This window comes from Ochlerotatus camptorhynchus, unplaced genomic scaffold (assembly GCF_037179485.1).
Source record: "Ochlerotatus camptorhynchus isolate MF236.1 unplaced genomic scaffold, CSIRO-AGI_Acam_v1.1 ptg000002l, whole genome shotgun sequence".
Classification (NCBI taxonomy): domain Eukaryota; kingdom Metazoa; phylum Arthropoda; class Insecta; order Diptera; family Culicidae; genus Ochlerotatus; species Ochlerotatus camptorhynchus.
In genome coordinates, this window is record NW_027040494.1 from 5577402 (window position 1) to 5601678 (window position 24277).

The window sequence follows — 24277 nt, forward strand, 5'->3', positions numbered from 1 at the left end:
TTGCATTCGCCGCGTACTAAGACTGCTTGATGTTTTTTTTAATATTTTGGAGTGAAAAATATCTCTAATTCGAACAATAACCAAAGTAAATGTTTTACTATCAATCCCCACAATTCTGACTAGGAAGAGCAACGATTTTCCCGAGGAAATTACACTAAGAGGCGGTATTAGTTTCGATAAACCTATAAACCTATTGGAGTAGCTGTAAGTAATCACATCAGAGTGGACAGTACCAACATTAAAGGTTTGGTCAGCTTCACTTGATTGCTTCGAACAACCGGACATTCCGCAATTTAGTTAAGCTAGGTTGGTTCAATTGGTTTTGTTGTAATCGATTGGTTTTGATACCAGATACCAGTCGAAACCAATCCGTCACAGCGGTGTTGAATCCTGAATCGTCGTCTAAGGAGTTCCATGTTCGCGTGAATAAAGAAAGTTAATTCGAAGACGTGATGAATCAGATTCAAAAGATAATACAAACGGAAAATGAGCAAGGTTCCTCCTTTTGATTCAACGATTATCTCCCGCTACCAGAATTCAAGTCAGAAAAAACAACACATTTAGATATCCAGGGGAACAAAGTTTTCGTAGGATTGTTTTTGTAGAAGAAGGTGTTTCAAGGAAACATATTTAGCGTTCAGAATCATAAGGGCCTAGCTGCGATGGTCGGTTCTCTCCATCCTTTTTCTTTTTAGCTATACTTCGGTTGTAATAACATTTCTCGGTGCGTTTGATCACAGACAAACAGACGTAACTCTACATTGTGTATCACCGTGCACGCATATAACGGTTGATTTGAATATTATGAATTCCGCGAACTACTCGCCGCAGTGCTTGCATCGGATAACTTTGACGTTTCTATACATTCTATAGAATTTTTTGGCAATATTGTTTGCGAGTTAGCGAGCAAGCTTGTTTTCCGCGAGAAGCCCGAGAGATGTCGTTACTGAGGTTCTATGTTTTGAGATACTTTGTTTTCAAGGATAACTTTTTCAAAGAGTTACGTCTGTTTGTCTGTGGTTTGATGTTGCTTTTGCTAAACTAATACCACCTTTTACTATACTTTATTGGAAAGCTTTCCGAAAATAAGTTCACTTTGCGGTAGTAATGCAAAGAGAAAATCGATGAAGAGAATCGAGCATCGCAGTGAGGCTCTTATAATTCTACATATGTTTCTGATGATTGATAGTAACATTTAGCTTGTTTTTTTATTTAATGTAAAAAGTAAATGTTGTAACAAATAGTAAATTTAATCGATTATCACTCTGAATTATTTATTATTCAAAAAACAAGTAAAAAAAATAACACAATATTGAGAAAATCATTAAATTGGCAAATTCATTCTATGTGGGTCAATTGTTCAAGCTTGTACGTAAATTTGGTAGGTTCAGGTTCTGATATCTCTGTGAAATCTTCAATAACTATGTCGTTTTCATCACAGAGTGGGAATCGTTAGATCCACATCGCTACGAATTTCACCGAACAAATTTTCGACACAATCTTGACTTAGGACATAGCTTTTCGCACTTGAATTCCAATAAATCCACCCTGGTAGTTTGGTTTCCGCTGTGAGCAAGTTTGAGTCTTTCTTAGCGTGTTTGTATAATAAAACATTATAATATATAAATTCAAGCTCGTCTCCCGAATGCTTCATGCTCCTTGTTCCGTATATGTTGCTGAACTGGCGGCAATACACTATACGCTAGAAACGATCGCCTCACTTGCACCAGATCACTATTTTATTTTTTATGGATAGTCTCAGTTCTGTCGAGGCTATTCGCTCCATGAGGCCGGTAAAGCACTCCTCGTATTTTCTCATGAAAATACGAGAGCTTCTGAGTGCTTTATCTTTAAGATCTTTTGTCATCACCTTTGCATGGGTCCCATCTCATTGCTCGATTCCGGGCAATGAGAAGGCCGACTCACTTGCTAAGGTGGGTGCTATGCAAGGCGATATTTACGTTCGACAAATCGCCTACAATGATTTTTTCTTCATTTATCGTCAACAGTCGCTCGCCAGCTGGCAAAATAAATGGAGTGAAGGGAGTTTGGGACGATGGCTATTCTCGATCATCCCTAAGGTGTCGAAGAGTCCTTGGTTCAAGGGGTTGGATGTGGGTCGAGACTTCATTCGTCTGATGTCTCGCCTCATGTCCAATCACTATTCGTTAAACGCTCACTTGTTTCGTGTTGGGCTGGGAGACAGCAATCTCTGTGAATGTGGACAAGGTTACCAAGACGCCGATCACATCCTTTGGTCTTGTGCTGAGCATCGTGGAGTCAGATCTGAGCTGTGCGATTCCCTTCGGGCTCGAGGTAGACAACCTAATGTTCCAGTTCGGGATATTTTGGCTAGACGTGATCTGGAGTTTATGAAACTCATATATGTTTACTTTAAGAATACTAACCTTAGATTGTAAGTTTGATTAACCTTGTGTTTAGTTTGTGTATTGTGCGTGTAGTTTTTTTTTTATGTTTGTTTTCAAGATGAATAGAAATAAGTTCATGTTTTAGGATTAATTAAATATTTGTATAATAAATCATATTTCAAAGCTCCTTCTCTCTTTCCCCATCCAAAAAAATGTAAATCTCCACTAACCTCGAGACGACCGCGAGTAATCGGTTCGGTTCAATTCCTTTAACTCTAGATATAAGACATTATTCATGTATAATGCAAATGATAACTCGGCTCTGTAAAGTTTATTCGATTGAGCCTGTACAAATAAATTAATATATAAAAAAAAAAAAAAAATCAAGCTGAATAATGCATTAGGTCCTAAGTAACATTGACAGATACTCTTCGTCAACTTTCTTTTTGCATCCTCATGGCCATGTTAAGACATTCCCAGCTAATTTCAGCTCACAGATCGATGAAACAAGCTATTATCTAGCTGTTTATACGACAAACACGACAAGAAACGGTTCAGTACCTAAGTTATTATCGAAAGAGAAAGTCGAAGAAGAGAATGGATCAATGTTACTTAGGACCTAATGCATTGTTTAGCTTGAATTTTAAAATGGTTTTGAAATTCTAGATAAACATTTTAAAATGTCCTATCTGCATTGATCGACTTTCCCTTTCTTTCTAAGTTATTAAAGCTGCAAAACCTTTCGTTGTTGTATTTTACGTTTTGAACGCTAGATAAGAACCTGCGAAATCTGTTTGTATAGCAGTGGTTACCAAAAGAGAAAGTCGATGAAGAGAATTGATCAAAGCAAATAGGACCAATTGAAATGTTCATTGAGAATTGTGCTTACCTTATGAATAGTGAAACAAGTATTGACTGTGTAATACATATTTCGAAGTACGTTTTCAGCTTTCTCCAAAAAACTCCAATGGCACGACTTATCGGTGATTGGACCACGATAGGGCTATAACGTATGTAATATTAATAATTTAAATTACAGTTTTTTAGACACACAAATAACCTTTTTACAGCTGCTGTTTGCCCTACTATTAAACACTTCAAAGAGCATATCGTGGAATTCTACGAAGGCGCCATTCCCATAGCTTTGTTCGAAAGTTCGCGGATTTGTACGTAGTATTGAATACCCTTGGCAACTGAGCTACTGAGGGTGCGAGTTGCTTGTTTTCCTTCAATTTCGGAACAAGTTTTGGAGTCGATATGCAGTCTGATTCATAAAGCTTTCTGAAGTGATCAAATGACGCTATTTTCTTTTCGAATACATACTGCATAATGCTTCATCAGCATATTCTTGGAGTAAATGCGGAAAATCAAATATAACTGCCATCTGGTGATCGTCAACCTTGATAAACGGGTTATTCTGGGTTGCAACAGCATCCTCGACCATTTTCACATTGGTGGTTCCTTGATCCATTATCACAGCTAAAGGCTAGAGTCCTCTGATTCTTAAGGCCTTCACAGTGTCTTGCACCAATTCGAATTGAAGTTTACTACCAGGGGTGTTGTGAGCTAATATATAACCGATTGCCTATAACCATTTATTATTTTTTTAATGATTATTTAAAGCACTCAATCTTTCAAACCTGCTTAAACCTTGTTTGTTGCTTTTCAGGATTACGTTCAGTTTGGATATCTCCTTCCATAGATTGTTTGTCATACGTGGTTATTCCTGAAACTACGTACACTATATGTCAGTTCCGGTTTTATGGACATGCCGTCTATGCATATAGCTATGGCTTTTTCTTTTTTTGAGAAACCTTTGGTTTTCGAAGCAATGCGGTTTAAGATTTCCTTGCTCAGTGCAGGTTCTAGTCGAACTACCAATTGACATTTTGTGTGGTAAGCTCAAGACCTTAGAACGCTGAATGAATCGGTATCCAGACGGACTAGCAAGGTAGGTACCCATCGCAAATTTTTTGAACGAAGCATTGTATCGCCTATCCTTCGGCTATCGTGTACGATTTATCTAATTATTATGAAGCACTTGATCGGATCGGACTAATTTTGCCAGCTGAGCATTTTCAGTGTTTAGTTTTTGAGCAAACTGCATTTCTTTTCGAATACCATTGTTTCGCTTCTTCCAGGCAGCTGCAGATTGCATTCTCCACTTACTTTTTCGTTTTCCATAGCACATGGCTTGTTGCAGTTCTTCCGGTTTTTCATACTGGATGTTATTGATTTTTCTGCAGTATAAAGTGATTAGTAATCGACTTTCCGAATGTTGATGCCTGAAAATCTGTCCTTGCTAGTTTCTGGCACCTATGAAACTGGCTTAGAATTCCACTCGTTTTAATGTTGTTAAAGAATTAAGACATGTTGTAGTTGCATTATTTGATCTTGCAGGAATGCTGATTTCACCTTTTCCTTCGTATACAACGACTCATAGTCAACCGGAGGAGTATTCACGACGGAAGAGTTGTCATCGTTCGAATCAAGGTCATTTGAGGTTTCTTCTTATATAATATTCAGGTTTGTTTGGTCGTGGTCAGATAACACGGCATCTAAAGTGAAAAACAAAATTAGGTTTTCTCACTAGTTTTGCATAAAGCACAGATAAAAGTACACAATTACCTGGAAGTCCTTCAAAGATTGAACTGTTGTTAAATTCGAAGGATCATTCTATATGCCTCGTCATTTTATGGTGGGAATGACAACGATGATCATCTTTTTCATTCAAGCTACCTGAGCTTGGTAGGACCTGTTCCGTTACGCTTGAGGAATCTGACCTCACATCGAGAAATTCAATATCATCGTAGAAATCTTCACTGGAAATTCCATTCATCTCTTCCGGGCGGCTTTCGGAATTTTCCATCTTCTGCCAATTTTCGTCATCCGACTCAGAGTCAATACATTCCACGGCGAAGTATTCAATGTATTCATCCTCATCACCCGTTTGGTACGGTATTTGAATAGTTGGAATCGCATCACTCAGCAACCTTTAAAGTAATTTAAAACTGTTAATAAATTTAATACCTTGCTTACTTAGATCATAATTTACCCTTTGTATTATTGAAGGGAATTTTTTAACGATGCATGACCGAAGTGGTCTGAGCAAATCTTCAACTTTTTTACGGCTTCCGGGCCTTTTGCAGTAAATGTCGCTGAAAGCTCTGGTGAGTTGCAGTTTGCTACCCACAGAGAGCACCTACAAAATCCTCACATGCATTAATGAATAATAGCGTGATTCTGGGACTTAAATACCTTTCCACATCCCGAGGAAATCCATGGAAGGATCTTCCTGGATTTTTATCTTCGCTGTGATAACAAGAATACACTTCACACTTGCGACCCATGTTTACACATCACTCATTCTTACTAACGCACACTAACAAGCGTAGTGCACGATCAAATGAAAAGACGCGAAATGTGATTGAATGACTGCGTGCGCCTCTCTCGTGTTTCTCGCGAACTTTTCGAATTCAAATTGAACGTTAAACGCATGTACGATGACCAGCTTTAAAGAGTTACGTCTGTTTGTCTGTGATTGTACCATTGATCCCGACAGTGGTTGTGCATATTTCCAAATTCTAGGAATTTAATGCTACGCTGCCGGACGAAACATTCTTTCTAAATGGAAACCCTGCCAAAAAGTCGCGAAGCGTTAGTAAGCGTCTTTTTGCTGCCGAAAATTGCATGCTATTTCCGGCACACCAAATGATTCATGAAACGTGTCATGAAACACTACGCTACGCTGAACTGCTTTGAATGGGAAAGTAAACAAATACTGGTTGGATCAACTGTCAATATCAATATGTATTGATTGAAAATTCACATTTCAAAAGTAACAAGCAAACTCTGAGCAATAATCGCAGTCGAGGTAAAACACAAGCTACTAACCTTGCTAGGTTCTGTATCATGGCATGGATGCCACGTTCTCAGAATCAATGCTTGCTATGATCACAACGAGGAAAATGCTAATAAAAAAGAACGTAATTTAATGTAATGTAATTGCAGTCTTACAAATAATAAAAAAATATATCATGATCTTTTCAAGTGATTTATTGAAAGCTGTTAGCCTTATCGAGTGCAATATGCAATCACATTTTAAATTGTTCGAACACCACCACAATTAAAGACAAGCAGCGCCGGTGATGTAGCCTTCTCCTTAATTCCTTTATTTAACGTCGGTCTCTGTTCCGCAATCCAGTGCCAATCACCGACGGACATCGATTGCCATCCATTGACGGTAATCGAATGTGCAGGAAGGCAGTTTCCACACCTGCGTAGGATATCGCACCAATTCAACACACATGGGCCGGGACCAACGGCTTTACTTCCCTTCCGAAGGAAGACGTGACCAAAGATTTTTATGATTTTTATGAAAAATCCCATCGACCTCGCCTGGGATTGAACCCAGACCCATTGAGGTGAGACAATCCTGAGGCTTTATTCGAAATTTTAGTCAAATCGGTCAACATTTACACAAGAAGTTTAAAATGTTCAAAAAATCACAATTTTCAAAGTTTTGTCGATAGGTGGCGTCGCAAACGTCTCAAATATCACCAAATCCAATATCATAATTATGCCCAACAACTTTGTTAAATACAGAAAATCGATCAGAGTTAGTGGTAATTCCTGTCAAAAGTTTGTAGATTCGGATGGGTTAATCACATACATGTCTGCATATTTTTCGGTTGGAGTGTATTCAAATGTCAAGACGACTTGCAAGTTCGTTTTGAATGTTCATTTGTTTGAGACTCAAACTGCAAAAGATTGTCGAATCAAATTCTGTTTTCGGACGAGAAAATGTTCTACAACCAGCAAAATGGTCGGGAATATGATATTCCTCGTGTTATATTCCTGGCTGTTCAACGATTTCCAGAATGTTTCCAGGGTGATGGTTTAGGCATGTTTCTCCAAAACTTTGAAGGCTCCATTGCTGTTCATTGAACCTGGTTTTAAAATAAACAGTAAATATTACATAGATATCGTGTTGAAGAGCCATTTGCTTTATTTCGCCAAGCAACACTACAAGAATGCACAATACTGCTTGCAACAAGACGGTGCGTCCCACCAGACAAAAGCTACACAGTCTTACTGGGAAGCCAATTTTCCGGTATTCTATTTCTATTTCGGTATTCTATTTTCTCGACTTCTATGCATGGGGAAAACTAGGGAGCACCAAAGGACTAACCATGTAATCATTTAAGCAACGTTTGTTGGAAATATATGGGACGAAATGCCTCGAGATATCGTTCGTGCCAGCTGTAACACTTTTCAAAGACACATGCGGCAGGTTATTAAGGCAAAGGGAAAAAGATTTCAACTGGACTAAGAATTACCGGAATTACCGCTCATCCTGTTTTGAAGCGGTGTCTGACTGATTTTAGTTTTTATTCATTTTCCTTTTTTTTTCGGGCAGCCATTGGTTCAATAAAATGCTAATAACTTTTCAGGATCAACTCGGATCATCTTCCGGTCTTCGACAAAGTCGTTGGGTACATAACTCAGTATTGCATTGTATTCTTTGGTACAAGCAATGTAAATATTTACCTTATTTGACAAAACCCAGGTAATCATGACGTTTGATTATTGAAAACAATTTGAATGAAGAAAAGAGACCTACTGCTGTCATGATTACCTGAGATATGTTAAATAATGTAAATATTTACACCAATTGCATCAAAGAATTGAATTAAGTAATTTTTAAGGCGTTCGTTGGCAATGTCTCCTATTGACAAAGCTTTGATAATTGTGTTTTTTTTTACATTTGTGACTTCAAATGGGTAAATGTTAATCGATTTGGATTAAATTTTAAACAAAGCTTAAAGAATGCATATAAAACAAGTGGTTTTAAGGCAAGGAAAGAGGATCATGTTCAGTCACCTTAATGGAATTTAAAGTTATAAAATTGCAAATAATACATAAATTTCAAATTATAAAAAATCTTAACGATTTTAAGAAAAATCACTATAAATATGTAAATATTTCAAAAGTTCTGACCTTTTGCATTTCAAACCCATTTGAAAATCTGAAATCGGTTGAAAAATTATTGAGCTACTCATGATAGCATGCAATCACTTACTCAAAATCGGTTTTTAACAATAACTGTACATTTTTGGGGTGTTAGAACAATTTGAAATGTAATTCCATGGTGTACTCAATAAGACTAACTACCTAAAATAGGTCACTTGACAAGTTATTTTGTCGTGTAACACCGTGCTATGGGCGTCTCTTAAACGGATGCATAGATTTGAGGTGGACGCCCCGGTGCGCACATCTGAAAAATCAGTATGTCACCAGTTATAAATTGATTGCAATCTAAATGAATAAGAATATGACCTGTTGGAGCTCAGGTATCACCAAGAGGTCGACAGCAATCGACTTAAGCAAAGATGTTATTACAAACATCTGTAACTGTCGTTCAAACTTGCTGTCATTGTAGCATTGCACTTCACAAATGTGCACGGGTCTACTGTTAGAAATTTCCAGAAACATATCTTTAGGATCAGTTTATCACCTCCGTAACTCCCTTTACCCCTAAGCAATAACGTGCACTTTTGTGATATCTAAGACGAACATAACCAAAGTTTCAATTGTACAAGCGAGGAACATTCTATTATTTTGGCATGATTTGCTATTACACAACTAGTAACAAAGTATTAACTGATGGAAAAAACGTTACTGCCTCGGACCGCCCCTTCCTTCTAGTGGTGCTGGTTGATGTTGGCATAGCTTTCACCGTGTGGGTGGTGAGCATGTCCCACTCGCTGCACATGAGCCTGGAATCCGTTGTGGTCATCGGAGTTGTATGACACAATACGGTGGGTTCCATCGGCTTCATCCAGAGTGTAGGTTCCCACTACGACATCTCCGTCCCGGTGTTCCCAATGGCTCTTGTGATCTCCAGTGTGTGGGTCTTTGACACCATACTCGAACTTGTACTTTGGATGAGAATGATACTCTTCATGATGATGATGCTCATCCTGGTAGTACTCAGCCGATACAACGACGGCCAAACAGGCAACCAATGCAATGATCTGCGAAACGAAAATCGAACGTGATTAAAATCACTGTCAAATTTGCACTAAAATCACCGAATCCACACACCTTGAACATTTTGGATCTCCTGTACCGTTATGGTGTTAATGTAGCACTAGAATGAATGCTGCGAGTAAACTGTTGCCGTTGACCATTGGTCGAAGAATATTTATACGAACGAATCATTGACTAGTGCACCGCGTTGTGAGAAGGTGGAAGTTACTACGTGCGGCATCCCCGAATCAAAAAAAATCATCTCATTTACGATCATTTCGGACATTTGCTCACGCATTCACTATTGGAAGCAGCTATCTTTGTCGGGCCTCTCTTTCAAACGGCGATGCGGTGCCGGCCTTGAGAGACATTGAAACTAAAGTTTGCTGGAATTAGCGGTACGCTGGAAGAGGTTTCTCGTGGCTTCCACCACCATCTGCAGGTGCAGCATCAGTAGTGATCCATCTTTCACATTAGCATGCAAAGATCTGAGACCACAGGGGGGTGGGCTTTCCGTTTTGGACGAACCACATACTCGTGACATTTCTGGGGGAAGTTTTCATGACATGCACACGCCACTGGATAGAAACCCCTCACAAACATATGTGCAATAAATTAACTCATAAGTTTCCAAAGGCAGCACGATGTCGTGTCCGCCACTTTCGCTTGTTTAAACTATACCGTTATTATATCATATCCATAAGCGCGCGATCGACTTGGCATAGCGGCACGTCGTCAACGCCATCACCATCACCATCGTCTAGTCTGGGGGGTGGACAATAGTACCTGTTTTGGTCATTTTCCGTTTTCCCACCAGACTTGTCGATTGCACATGTGCTTTGGTGACTTTTTTAAAATGATTTTATCTCTTCGTTGACAATGATTTTAGGGCCTGTTCATAAACTACGTAGACAGTTTTTTGGGATTTTCGACCCCCCCCCTCCCCCTGCGTAGACAATTGTCCATACAAATTTTTTTAAATTTGTATGGGCCGTGGATAATTGTCAACCCCCCCCCCCTAAAGTGTCTACGTAGTTTATGGACAGCCCCTTATTCGTTATCACATAAGCCACATTTTATGAACCCTAACGCATCTGACATAATGTTAAAAAGTTTCTCAAAATGTAGTTCAAAACGAATCAGAGCAGGTTTTGTTTAATGTCGTTTATTTTACTAGTGCAACTGATGAATGTTTGAGTAACTTTGCCCATGATGCGGGTGCCGAGCAGTTCCTTTACGACTGACGTGCGCTTGGAATCCAACGCCCTTGCTCGATCTGTAGTTTACAGCACGATGAGTGCCATCTGGATCCCGTAGCATGTACGCTCCAACTACACGATCTCCATCCCGATGCTCCCACTGGCCCTTGTAATCTCCGGTATGAGGGTTTTTAACTTCATAGTTGAATTTGTATCTGGGATGCTCCGGTGGATGATGTGGCTTGTTGATGGCAACGGTGAGGACGAACATACAGGTTAGAATGGCAGCAATCTGTGGAAATAGAGGAATTAGAACTAAATCCAATGTCTGATCAGATGAAGTCGCCGGTACCTTGAACATTGTGAGTTTGGATCAATTGGATAGAAAGTAAATTCGATTTGTTTGAATTCTGTTCCACGAATGAGGTGAGTGTGATAGATTGCGAAACATTTATACGTATGATAGTTTGTTTGTACAAGGGCTGAAGAAGAGTTGTTTTTTGCCGATCCGATTCAGATAGACATTCATCTTTGAGTATTGCATATTAAGAGACTTTGTATGTTGGAAATGCACTCTAATCATATGAATAAAAAAATAACAATCATTAGTATCTAACAGCTATCCTATTCACATTGCTAGCTTTCAATAGAGCTATTCAAAATAATAGTCATTGCCATATTCAACGATCAGAACTTCGTACAATTGGTGAATCTTTTTTTTCCTTGATTTGTTTTTCGTTGATTTTGTTTTCCGTGCTGAGCAACAATGCTACCGACGCCAGGAAGGCAGCTGGACCCTACCTATCGACCCATCAACTCATGTACCGGACCTAACGGCTTTACTTCCTTTCCGAAGAAAGGCGTGATCAGAGATGTTATGCCTCTGAAATTCCCGGCGGCGCCGACTGGGATTGAACCCAGGCCTGCTGGGGTGAGAGGTAATCACGCTTACCACTATGCCACCGGCGCCGCTAATTGATGAATGTATGACAAAAGGTCTATTGGACATAAAATTCACAATGCAATGTTCTTTCGACAATTATTGGTTTATGAGTTATTGCATTTTCCAAGCACGTGATGTTTAGTAAAATCCGAAAACTCCAATTTAATTATCCGGGAAAATTAGACACTCCGATTTTTTTTTAATTTTATGAAAAACTTTCACAATTTAACATTATGTCTATAACCGAAAGTTTTTTTTTTAATAATTACTTTATTTGTACAGGCTCAATTGAATAAACTTTACGGAGCCGAGTTATCATTTTTGTTATACATTATTACTGTCTTATATATAAAGTTAAAGGAGCTGGACCGAGTACTAGCGGTTGTCTCGAGGTTAGTGGAGATTTACTATTTTTTGGATGGGAAAAAGGGAAGAAGGAGGTTTGAAATGTGGTTTACGATACAAATATTTAATTAATCCTAAAACATGAAATTATTTCTATTCATCTTGAAAACAAACATTGAAAAAAAAAAAACCAAGCGCGTACAAAATACAAACTAAACACAAGGTTAATCAAACTAACAATCTAAGGTTAACATTCTTGAAGTAAACATATATGAGTTTCATAAACTCCTGATCGCGTCTAGCCAAAATATCCCGAACTGGAACATTAGGTTGTCTACCTCGAGCCCGAAGGGAATCATAAAAATGTGATCTGACTCCACGATACTCCGCACAAGACCAAAGGATGTGATCAGCGTCCTGGTAACCTTGTCCACATTCACAGAGATTGCTGTCTCCCAACCCCACACGGAACAAGTGAGCGTTTAGACAATAGTGATTGGACATGAGACGAGACATCACGCGTATGAAGTCTCGACCCAAGTCCAACCATTTGAACCATGTAAACTTCGACACCTTAGGGATAATTGAATGTAGCCATCGTCCCAAACAGGGCGTCACAATATCAGCTTCAATCGACCAAATCGATGCGACGAAGAGACTGCTGGCTTTCTTTTTCTGTTAAAGTCGAACAGCTTCGCAGCATTCTAGAACCTCAGTCGGCGTGCACAAACAAATGTACAATCGCTTGTCTCTCTTTCTCCCGTCGCTCCATTGGTCTTCCTTTCAAGCTTCAGTGAAACGGATGAGCGAAAGAGCGCTCGACTTTGATAGTTTTCTCTTTCATGAAACACATCAACAGAGGTTTCATGACGTATCTGACGGAAAATGAAATTACATATTTAAAGCATTTCTCACGTGAAAACACTTGAAGATTAAACGTAATATGTTTAATTTATCTTCCATCCACATATTTATCTAAAGAAAAAAATTAACGAAAACGGGACATAACGCATTTTAAACAAATTGAAAGAGCGTTGATAGAGTGTTCGTGAAAGGGGATTGAAAGCCATAATGAGGTTTCGTTTAACTAGAAAATCAACATTACTTACATTGAAAGCGATGAGCAAAGCAACGACGAGAAGATCCACAGTCAGCGTTTCCTTCTAAGCGTGCTTCTTTTTCATTATCATTTCTTGCTGATAGTCTAGCAAGGCGTTATAGAAATGAAGCGTTGAACACGTTTGTATGAGAGAAACAAAACTCGAGTTCATTTTAGAGATTCGAAAATGTAGAGCCCTGGTCCCAAGCTCCCTTCATTCCATTGATGTTGCCAGCTAACGAGCGACTGCTAACGATAAATAGAGAAAAATTCACTATAGGCGATTTGTCGATCATAAATGTCGCCTTCCATAGCGCCCACTTTCGCAAGTGAATCCGGTTTCTCATTGCCCAAAATTGAGCAATGCGAAGGGATCCACGCGAAGGTGATGATGAAAGAGCGCACGGATAAAGCACTAAGCAGCTCTCGTATTTTCAAGAGAAAATACGAGAAGTGCTTTAACGGCCTCGACAGAACTGAGACTATCCGTAAAAATAAAGTAGTGGTCTGGAAGAAGTGAAGCAATAGATTCCAAAGTGTAATGAATTGCTGCCAGTTCAGCCACATATACAGAACAAGGAGCTTCAAGTTTTCGAGAGGCGCTATGAAATTCCACAAATACACCAAAACCAGCGGACTCCTCTATTAGAGATCCATCTGTGAAAAACGTTCTTGCAGAATCAACCTGGCCAAACTTTGCAGAGTATAATGACGGAGCAATCATAGGACGATGATGCTCTGCAATTCCGTGGATTTCCTGCGTCATAAATAAACCAAAATTCACTGAATTGCCGAAATCGGCGAAGACGTAGTACAAAGTCATAAAACATGTTTAAGGATTTAGCTCCAGAAAAAACGACCAACTCAGTTTTCTCCGTGGAGAATTCGATACCTAGCTGAATAGCCCAAGTAGACATATTTTCCAAGGTATCCTGTAAGGGTCATTGCAGGTCAACTTCTTTTGGCCCTGTGATAGACACTACGCCATTATCTGCAAGTTGTCTCAACGTGCAATTGTCACTAAGGCAGTCATCAATTTCTCTAACGTAGAAATTGTACAAAAGGGGGCTTAAACATGAGCCTTGGGGGAGACCCATGTAGCTAAATCGAAAAGCTGTAGAGTTTCCATGAGAAAAGCTCATATGTTTTTCTGACAGCAAATGTATGTATGTATGTATGTAAGGTAGCCACCATCCCTTCGAAGATCTTGTCTTGTATGCAGCTTCACTTAATAGCAAGATCAATTTGAGCTACCGATCTGAATTCACAATATCGCTGTATGAAGGGCCAAAAACGGTGGGGTGGACCCGTAAGCAGAGACACTTACGCGAAATCCACGGGAATTTAAGAATCTCCTTCCAACGATACGATCCAACAAATCGAATAACGCAATTCGCAATACTTATTAAGCTTCCTACAGGATGGTTTGTTAAGAATGGCGCCTCAATCTCACTGAAACTGTTGGAGTAGAATTCACACCATCACAATCGAATCGGTAGGATAAAGAAAATGATAGTGTTTATTCCCTCCTAGACTCCGGTTGTCATACCACTCCAATCGTCCAGTTTCAGGTCAAATGATACCCTGATGCTCCCTCCCAACCCAGTATTTATTTATATATATAGTAAACATATGTAATGGAGAAATGAAATATATCAGAACATTAAAATACGTAATAATGAAAATACATTTATATGGATAAAAAAACTGGTATTCCGCAATGAAAATAATAATTATTTTACATACAATATGATGCAGCTCTATGTCTCCTCAGCTCCCAATAAGGAAGATGTAACCCTGAAATTTCCAACAAAAGACACAGAAAAGGAGATTTTGTTAGTAAGTTGGGTTCGTTGGATCAGGATTCACCTTGATAAGTGATGCGACCATGGTTTTAAATGAATCAGTGTTATCATGCATTATACTTGGATTTGCCCGAAGCCAAAACCAAATGGTGTATCATTGGGCCTTATTACGGGTGTCACTACACGGTGATAAGAAAGTGATACTCAGAATAAGAGCCGTGATTACCGTACAAATCAAATGGGAAACACTTCACCGTGACGACAAGTGACAACTTTTCACCGTGATGTGACATCCGTAATAAGCCCCCTTATAATATAAATCTGAAGACGTTCCATCATCGAAATGCTGAAAATGAACTTAGAGCATGAGCATGAGCAAAATTGATCGCCCGCGACTGCCAACACCAAAGAGCTGAAAACCAATTCAAACAAATCAAATCAACAGACAAAACCAGGGTGAAAGCTGTAAGAGTGAATCATTACAGTATAAATCTAGTGATGTTCCATCATCAAAGAGCTGGAAGAAAACTCAAATAATTTAAATCAATGGATCCAGTCTGAATGAAGGCTGCAAAAAGAGAATAATTATACAGCAATGACCCCATTTTGTCAGCTAGCAAAGTATGCGTATCGTAAACATTCATCTTGAAGGAGGAAGGTATGAAATTACAATTATGTGGAATTATTGAAAAATAACAGTCTGATGCGCGGAGAGATTGACAGGATCTGGTCATAACTGTAATGTGAATATTAGGAAGATTTATCATCATCAAACTATTCTTGAATTGACCTGGAAGAATGCTTGTGAATAATTGTTATACAGATAAATTAAATTGATAAACTAAATGGTTCAAACAACAACTCCAGCCTGTAAAAAAGCTGAAAATAGGGAATCTTTACAATGTGGATGCCCGACGGTCTTCTACTCAGTAAGCAAAAGCGGCAGCCACCAGGCTAGTCGATCTGCTCAATTTAAATATTGAAACCTTATTTTATGAAGTTCTTAAGAATACCAATTGAAACACAATGTAAACAAATAAAAGTTAAGAGTCTCATCCGAATCAAATGATTCCAAACGATACGCATTCATAGAAATTAAGTTTAAATAGACAAAAGTAGAAAAATGGAACAATCTCACCAAATCAGTCCAACTGAATCCCTTGCAAGCAGCTATGTCACGCTTGGTGTAGTAGCTCCGATCATAGACCCGCCCTACGGGGATCAATTCTCTGGTCGAATGTAGTCGATTGCTCCATGACGCGAACACGAAGCGACCGCTCACAAAATCATACAACGCGTAAACAAACTGAAATCAAAAACTATCACACGCGACGCCACAAATTTCTGTACCGGGAGCACAAGCGAAGAAAAAAAAAACAAACAACGCAGATAGCGACACTTCTTCTGATGCCTGCAAACATGATGCATCACGTTTTCTTTTTCGATTCCAAAACTTCTCGGAAAGCGAGAAAACCACCAATCACACACGTATAACCGTCCGGGAGGCAGAGTGCCAGCGCTAATCTGGCAAAATCAGCGAGCGCACGCACAAAACAGAAATAAACTTATACACAACCGTATCCGAACAGGTTCGAAGCTGAACTGATGTTTTTCTGACAGCAAATTGTACAAAAAATTATTCATTAATGGAGACAATCCACAAGCGTGGAGTTTCTCTCAAAGAACTTCAACGGATACTGAATCAAAAGCCCCCTTGATGTCCAAGAACACAGAAGCCATTTGCTCTTTTTTAGCAAAAGCCAACTGAATTTCCGAGGAAAGCAACGCGAGACAGTCGTTCGTTCCCTTACCCCTACGGAAACCAAATTGAGTATCTGAAAGAAGGTGGTTCGTCTCAACCCATTTGTCGAGGCGAAAAAGGATCATTTTCTCCATCAATTTCCGAATACACGACAGCATCGCGATGGGCCGATACGAATTGTGATCCGACGCGGGTTTATCAGGCTTTTTAATGGCTATCACCCTTACTCGTCTCCAATCGTCGGGAACAATATTGAGCTCCAAGAACTGATTGTACAAGTTCAACATGCGCCTCTTAGCGACGTCTGGAAGGTTTTTCAGCAAGTTGAATTTGATTCTATCAGATCCCGGGGCAGAATTGCCACACGAAAGGAGAGCGAGTGAAAGTTCGACCATTGAAAAAGGCTGACTGATTTCGACTACTGAATTCTCGGTTTCGTACGGCACGGCATCCGGACGCACTTTTCGTGCGAATTTAAGAATCCATCGATCCGAGTATTCCTCGCTTTCGTTGTTAGTAGACCGGTTACGCATTCTTCGCGCCGTACTCCAAAGCGTATTCATAGACGTTTCGCGCGACAATCCGTCTACAAACTGCCGCCAGTAACCCCGTTTTTTGGCCTTGATGAGGCTCTTGAGTTCGCGTTCAAGAGATGTGTATGCGTCGAAATGCTCGCGTGTTCCGCGTTTCCGAAAAAGTTTAAACGCGTCGGACTTTTTACGGTAAACCTCCGTGCATTGTTGATCTCACCAGAGCGATGGTGTTTTCTTACGGATTGACGATCGCGGCACCGGTCGTGTTTGAGCTTGAAGTGCGCTGTCGACGATGAGATTAGAGAGGAAGTTATATTCCTCCAACGGCGGAAGCTCTTCCACTGACGATACTGTATCGTCTATCGCGGATTGGAACTAAGTCCAATCGATGTTACGGGTTAGATCATACGCGACGTTAACGGATTCTGACGAGTTGAACCCACTGACAATCGAAATTTTGATCGGCGGATCCTGGATTACATGCCAAGTGCAATCCAACGATAGTGAATTGGAGCAAAAGGTGAGGTCTAATCTGCTACCATTCGAGGATGGACCATCCAAACGTGTTACTTCTCCATTGTTAAGTATTGTCATGTTGAAGTTGTTGCAGAGATCATAAATCAAAGTAGAACGGTTATCATCGTACAGCTCCTCCCAGCCTATACCGTGGGAGTTAAAATCTCCCATGATCAACCATGGAGCGGGAAGTACCGCACATATGTCGAAAAGTTGTTTGCGATTAACAGAGACTCTAGGAGCAATATATACAGAAGCAATACAAAGGCTCTTACCTTTAATGGTAGCCTGACATGCGACAACTTCAATACCGGGGAATTCGGGAAGATTCACTCTATAGAAGGAATGGCACTTTTTGATCCCCAAAAGTACCGCTCTTCCACGTGAATCCTCACGATCCAATCGAATAATGTTAAAATCAAAAAAAGGGAGATCAATTTCTGAAGAGAGCCATGTTTCACAGAGGGCAAATGCATCGCAATTATTGTTATGGATTAAATACTTGAACGAATTTAATTTCGAAATAAGGCTTCGACAATTCCACTGTTGAACAGTGATCAAATCCCCGACCTCGCTTGGAAAATTATCCATCGAAGGAAATGATTGCTGCAAGGAGGGACCACTTCAATGTCAATTGCTTCAAGAAGGATTTTAAAGTGGGAAGCAATGTGAGGACAATGCTTTTCAGACGATCGGAAATGTTGAGGTATTTGAGAATACCGTCCACAATGTCATCAAATGAGAACAACCCAGATGAAGAAGGGGTTTCTGTTCTTAAAATTGGGGCATCGGGGTTTGTGGATGTCCCCGGAAGAGGTGGAAAATCTAGGTTGTAGTCAGTTTTACGAAAACCAGGAGGAGATGAAACTTCTTTTTTCACACCACTCCTTGATTTGGGCAGGCTGATTTTTTTCGTTGGTCGATGGCGCGGCTGTCTTAAGCATTTCTGCAAAAGACTGCCGGGAACGTTCCTTAAGTGAGCGTTGTAGTTTACCCCCGCATTGTTTGTACACCGGGCACGACGAGAGACCACTAGGAGGAGATTCTTTGCAGTACACGCATTTTGGTGCGGTAGCTGCACAGGTGTCATCCCCATGCTTCTCCCCGCATTTGGAACAGCGTGCCTTGCAGCAACAGTGAGAGGCCGTATGTCCCAACTGCTTACAGTTTTGGCAGTTCATGACCCGGGGAACAAACAAGCGCACAGGTAGTCGAAGTTTTCCCAGCTCGATGTAGTGAGGAAGGGCTGAACCAGAAAAGGACACACGAAACGAGTCTGTGGGGGTAAAACTCTTTTTACCCTCGCTGACAGATAGTTATCCCAGTTTTTGGACATCCAGTATCTTCAACTGGGGGAAATTGAAACTAATTGCATGTCAACCACGTAGGAAAAGCCTTTGGTAACTGACTCTAATGGCGGTAAGCTCCAACTCGGATTAACTTTTAATACCGTCCCTGTTTGGATGATCTGCGAATTGTTTGCATATCATCGTGTTGAATAACTATGATGTCGACATCAAAGCAGCCGCACATTCTTGTTCGGGATTTAATCCGAGGATAATACCGATTGGAGCTTACCGCCATAAGAGTTTGGCTGGCTCACAGTGGTCTAGAACTGTGAAAAGACGGTCAAAAGTCATTATCTCATGAATCTTGCATTTTAGACTAGTGGTGTCTTCAGAAAAGTCTCCGGATATAAAAGGCGCTTCTCTTGACATTGACAAATCAATGATTAAAGATTAAAGATTTATTTTTCCAAAAATTCCATTTTCCGGTTCAGTTTCTTCGGCAAAGTTTTAGAAAGTATCAAATCAAGAAAGTTTACTGAAGACTTTAGGTGGCTATTTCTTCATCTCATTGAAATATGGACCGTTTTTGATGGTAAACCTCCTAATAAAAGTTTCTACTTAATAATTAATTTCTTTAAACTTCTACTGGTTTGAAATGTTCTACAAAATTGTTCAAAACATTAATACACATGAGTTTGATGAATATCATAGCACACTAGATCGCTAAATAGTTGAGTTATTATTGTTTTTGTTCCAAAAATATAATATTAAGCCACATAATTACGATTTACTACAAACTTGAATGTTTTGAAGAAAACACACTTAAATACTTCTATTTCTATTGGTTTTGTCGTGGGATGTGGTGGGAAATGGTAGTAAATCGTAATTATGCGGCTAAAAATTGTATTTTTGAGGCAAAACCAATAATAACTCACCTATTTAGCGGTCTAGTGTGCTATGATATTCATCAAACTCATGTGTATTAATGTTTTGAACAATTTTGTAGAACATTTCAAACCAGTAGAAGTTTAAAGAAATTAATTATTAAGTAGAAACTTTTATTAGGAGGTTTACCATCAAAAACGTTCCATATTTCAATGAGATGAAGAAATAGCCACCTAAAGTCTTCAGTAAACTTTCTTGATTTGATATTTTCTAAAACTTTGCCGAAGAAACTGAACCGGAAAATAGAATTTTTGGAAAAATAAATTTTTAATCTCACTTCTAGAAGAATTGATCATTGATTTGTCAATGTCAAGAGAAGGACCTTTTTATATCCAGAAACTTTTCGGAAGACACCACTAGTCCAAAATGCAACATTCATGAGATAATGACTTTTGACCGTCTTTTCACAGTTCTAGACCACTGTTCGGCTCCAAGACTGGTTCTTCCATTGTTTGTTTACATTTTATGATTCATGCAAGTGGTTTAAGAGCTTAAAGGTAGCACATGATGCTCTTTTTGGTCATTACATGCTATTTTAATTAGAAATGCAGGTATTCATAAAAGTTTTCACACGATTGGATGAAATAATTATCCAAGTATTGCTTTTCTGTACTTATGACCAAAAATCGGAGAAACTCCAAGCGATACTTGTTTATTTCTTTAAATTTGCGTGGGTATTTTTTTTTTCAATTTTCTTTCTTAGATAATGAATGTATGCGCCATTTTTTCCATTAACATTTTTTGTTGGAATCAATTGAATCAAACTTTGATTTCATTTCATAACGACCGCACAAATTTGGAGTTAGATGCATACAGTTTAAAGCAGCAACATTTTGCAACAAGTGTCCTGCTTTATCTATAAGTATTGCAAATCTTTAGAAGCAGTCAAAGTTCTACCGCCAGTATAAAAAAGAGCTAAATATTGAAAAAACATACTGTGCATTGAGAAATTGAAGATATTTGCTGGCAATTCTTTGAAACCTTGTTAATTTGATAGATGTAGTGGAACTTCTTCTTCTTGGAATTGATACATAAAACAGACATAAATCTCTTGATATTCAGTGTTTATTGAGTGTTTTGAGCTAACCTTGTATCTTCCATTCACAAGAATTTTGCAAGAAGGAGCGCTTATCGATAACTGCAATACCCAAGGTTTCAACCCTCTCTATGTTTCTCAATTGCGTAAAATTGATTCATTTGATAGGCCCCTGTGCCCCAGAGCTAGTCTAAAAAAAATGGCCGCATTACCTTGACAATTAGCCTTTTCGGTCACTCTGTAACTCTTCCCGAGTAGCACACTTCCGTTAAGAAAAGTTGCAGCAACTTAATTATGACTGAAATAAGTCGTAAAGAAGATTCTACAACCGATATGTGACAAACATGCTACTAGGGTTTACTCCTATGCAGTGTTGGGAAAATATCAAAAAATCAATTCTCACCAGCGCACAAGATCACGCTTGATTTTCATAGACAAAAATCAACAAGCAAACCAAGGTTGCAAATACTCATTTCAGCTAAAATAATGTTTTTCGGAATAATAAAACCAAAAGATGGTATGATGGCATGTTTTACTTGTAACTTACAAGAAGAGGTTACAAAGTATGCGTTGGAAACATAAAACCTGTAAATTTTGCTTTCTATGAGTCACAATCAGCGATTTGCTGATCGCTGAGTGAGTGAGTGAGTGAGTGAGTTTGTGAAAAATCGCTGATTGTGACTCTCATGAAGTGAAATAAACAGGTTTAATATAATGAGAGAGAGGAGGATTAGTATTTTCCATTTAATTCCACTACTTTATTTGCTTATCCTTGACAGATACGCGTATTTCGTCTACAATGTGCAGACTTCTTCAGTGTCTTGTACTAATACTCGACTAATACTCAGTCGAGTATTAGTACAAGACACTGAAGAAGTCTGCACATTGTAGACGAAATACGCGTATCTGTCAAGGATAAGCAAATAAAGTAGTGGAATTAAATGGAAAATACTAATCCTCCTCTCTCTCATTATACAGGTATTCCACTAAGACGCCCACATTCATCAGGATTCAGGTTTAATATGTCAAACACATTCTTTGCAACCTCTTCTTGTATCCTACCAATTCAAAATTTGATCATGGCATCTAATTATTTCATAATTTAGAAAAACATTGTTTTAGCTGAAATGAGTGTTTACAACCTTGAAGCAAACTACTGCGGTTGATTTTGCAAGCTGTGATGTCACAGCTCGGAATATCAAGCTAACAAAACTCACCAACTGCAAATCTCACCAAACTGTGGTGAGATTGAGTGTAATGATTTTTGCTTTACAGCCGAATGCAACCGAAACTTCAATAACGGCTTGCAGCAGTCCCTTCGCGTCTGCCATTGGTGAAGATTAAAAAGAGATAGCAAACTATGCTTTCTCTTTCTAAAAAAACGATGTGCAATAGAATCATTTTTGTGTCGAGTCAACTCTCAGCTTGATTTTTGCACATTGTGAATAGTCTCGCAATATCAAAGGAGCTTGTAAAATCAATATCAAGCATGATATTTTGTTCCAATATCACGCGTGATATTGCGAGCGCATGAGAGCGGAAAAATATCAATTGATTTCTGATTTTGCCAACACTGCTCCTATGGGAAAATCCCATAAGCAAACGTTAGTCTGTGCGAGAAAAATGTTTACCTTACCCTTTCACTCCAGTGAAAAATCTCATAAGCTCCTGTTAATCTTTACATGAAGAGACGGTGGCTCGCTGGTACCATGGTGGAGTGAAGAGACAAAAACCGCTAGACTTCAGGATTTTACCATAGGAGTAAAGAGTTAGAAAGCCACCGTCAATACTTACACGTTATTTCAAAACCGCTCCAATTTGGGTAGATCCTCCCAGATCCGTCACAACTGAACCTACTCAAAAATGGGTGGACTATGTTATGAGTGACAAGCTGACACATGAGCAACATTGGCATGGATCCGACCGATCAAATTTGGGTAGTTTTCAAATAGCGTGTTATCTGATTTTTTTTCATAAGGGCCAATGTCACAAACGTAAACACTGACTTTTCCACGAATTTCTTGAGAATGAAAACTCCCTCAACTAAGCCACCACGAACTAGGGAAAGTCCCCATAGCTGATAGAATTGCTGGGTTACATGGATTGACTTTGAATTACAAGATATTTACGAAAGAAGCCATTGCTTACGTTTTCGACATAGGCTTATATGAAGACTAAGTGTTGAATCACGAAGATTTAATTTTGACGGATCGATATCCAACTATACCAGTTATACCACTGAGGAAACACAAAAAAGGGATCAACTTTTAGTCAGCAGTTTTGCATGAAGTTCCACATATGTTATGTACCGGAAGTTTATCCAAACTTCCTTGGGAAGTTTAATACTTTTACTCCCGAAAGTTTCTGCCTTCTCCGGAACTTCCAAACTTCTTCCAAAGAAGCTTCTGCATTCCGCTAGAGATATCTCGTGTCTTCTGCTGGCAATATTTAAGATTTCAGACTCGAGCCCTAAAGAAGGCCCCATAAAAAGAGCCGATACGTCGGCGATGAAGGAATAGCAGTCAACACATTTTTTTTTGAGACTGAATGCCAAACATACCAAACAATCATTTTGAAAATCAATCCCTATCGAAACCCTGAATCAATTCCCTCTGACGTTTTATGTTTTCACCAAGTTCCAGCAAAATATCCTTGGAATTTTTTGGAATTTGCTCCAAAAGTTTCCCTAAATGTATTTATGAGGGCATTAAGTCTAAACATAGGTGCCACTTAAAGAGGTGGATTCAGCTGCGCTAACTTGTTCTATCGTAAGATTGCTCCATTTGAAATTTTAATGCATTAAACTTTAAAACCATCTGTATACATTGAAAATCTATTCCATCTTAAATATAATGACATACATCGAAACTGGAATCAATTTCTAACCTACTGGATGTTGATTCATAAAAATTGGTCAATAAATGTTGAGATGGGAGCAATACCTGAAATTTTTTTGATGTTCTCCAGACTTCTGTGAAGTTCTGAAGTATTCCTTAAATTTCACAACATTCCTGGAGTAATTTGGACTTACCGGCAATTTCCAAAACTTTCCAAAAATTCCCACTATTTCCCTGATATAAAAGTTAAATATAAATGTAGTTATTAGATTTTCATTGAAGTTTTAGAACTTTTTCTGAAGTTAATGGAAATGCGCTTAAATTATCGAAACTAACTCTTCAACATCTTAAAACTTCCCCAACATTCTAGAAACTGATGTTTAACAAGCTTTCCTGATAGCAGCGCCACTGCTGTAGTGGCCAGCGTGATGGCATCTAACCCCAAAAGGCTTGGGTTCAATCCCAGTCATCGCCGCCGGGATTTTCAGAGGCATAAAATCTCTGATCACGCCTTCCTTCGGAAGGGAAGTAAACCCGTTGGTCCTCCGTCCATGAGAGTTGATGGGT

The 24277-nt window shown here is 39.1% G+C and overlaps 1 protein-coding gene across 1 annotated transcript; it reads right to left on the reverse strand.

Moving 5' to 3' along the window:
• Positions 1 to 9035: 9035 nt before the first annotated feature.
• Positions 9036 to 9554, reverse strand: LOC135700720 (cuticle protein 19-like). The gene is made up of 2 exons (XM_065221367.1): positions 9477 to 9554; positions 9036 to 9406 (listed from the first exon to the last, which is right to left on the reverse strand). Exons 1-2 carry the CDS (start codon positions 9483 to 9485, stop codon positions 9074 to 9076), a joined length of 342 nt encoding a protein of 113 aa, XP_065077439.1. The 5' UTR covers positions 9486 to 9554; the 3' UTR covers positions 9036 to 9073.
• Between the last annotated feature and the right edge of the window lie 14723 nt (positions 9555 to 24277).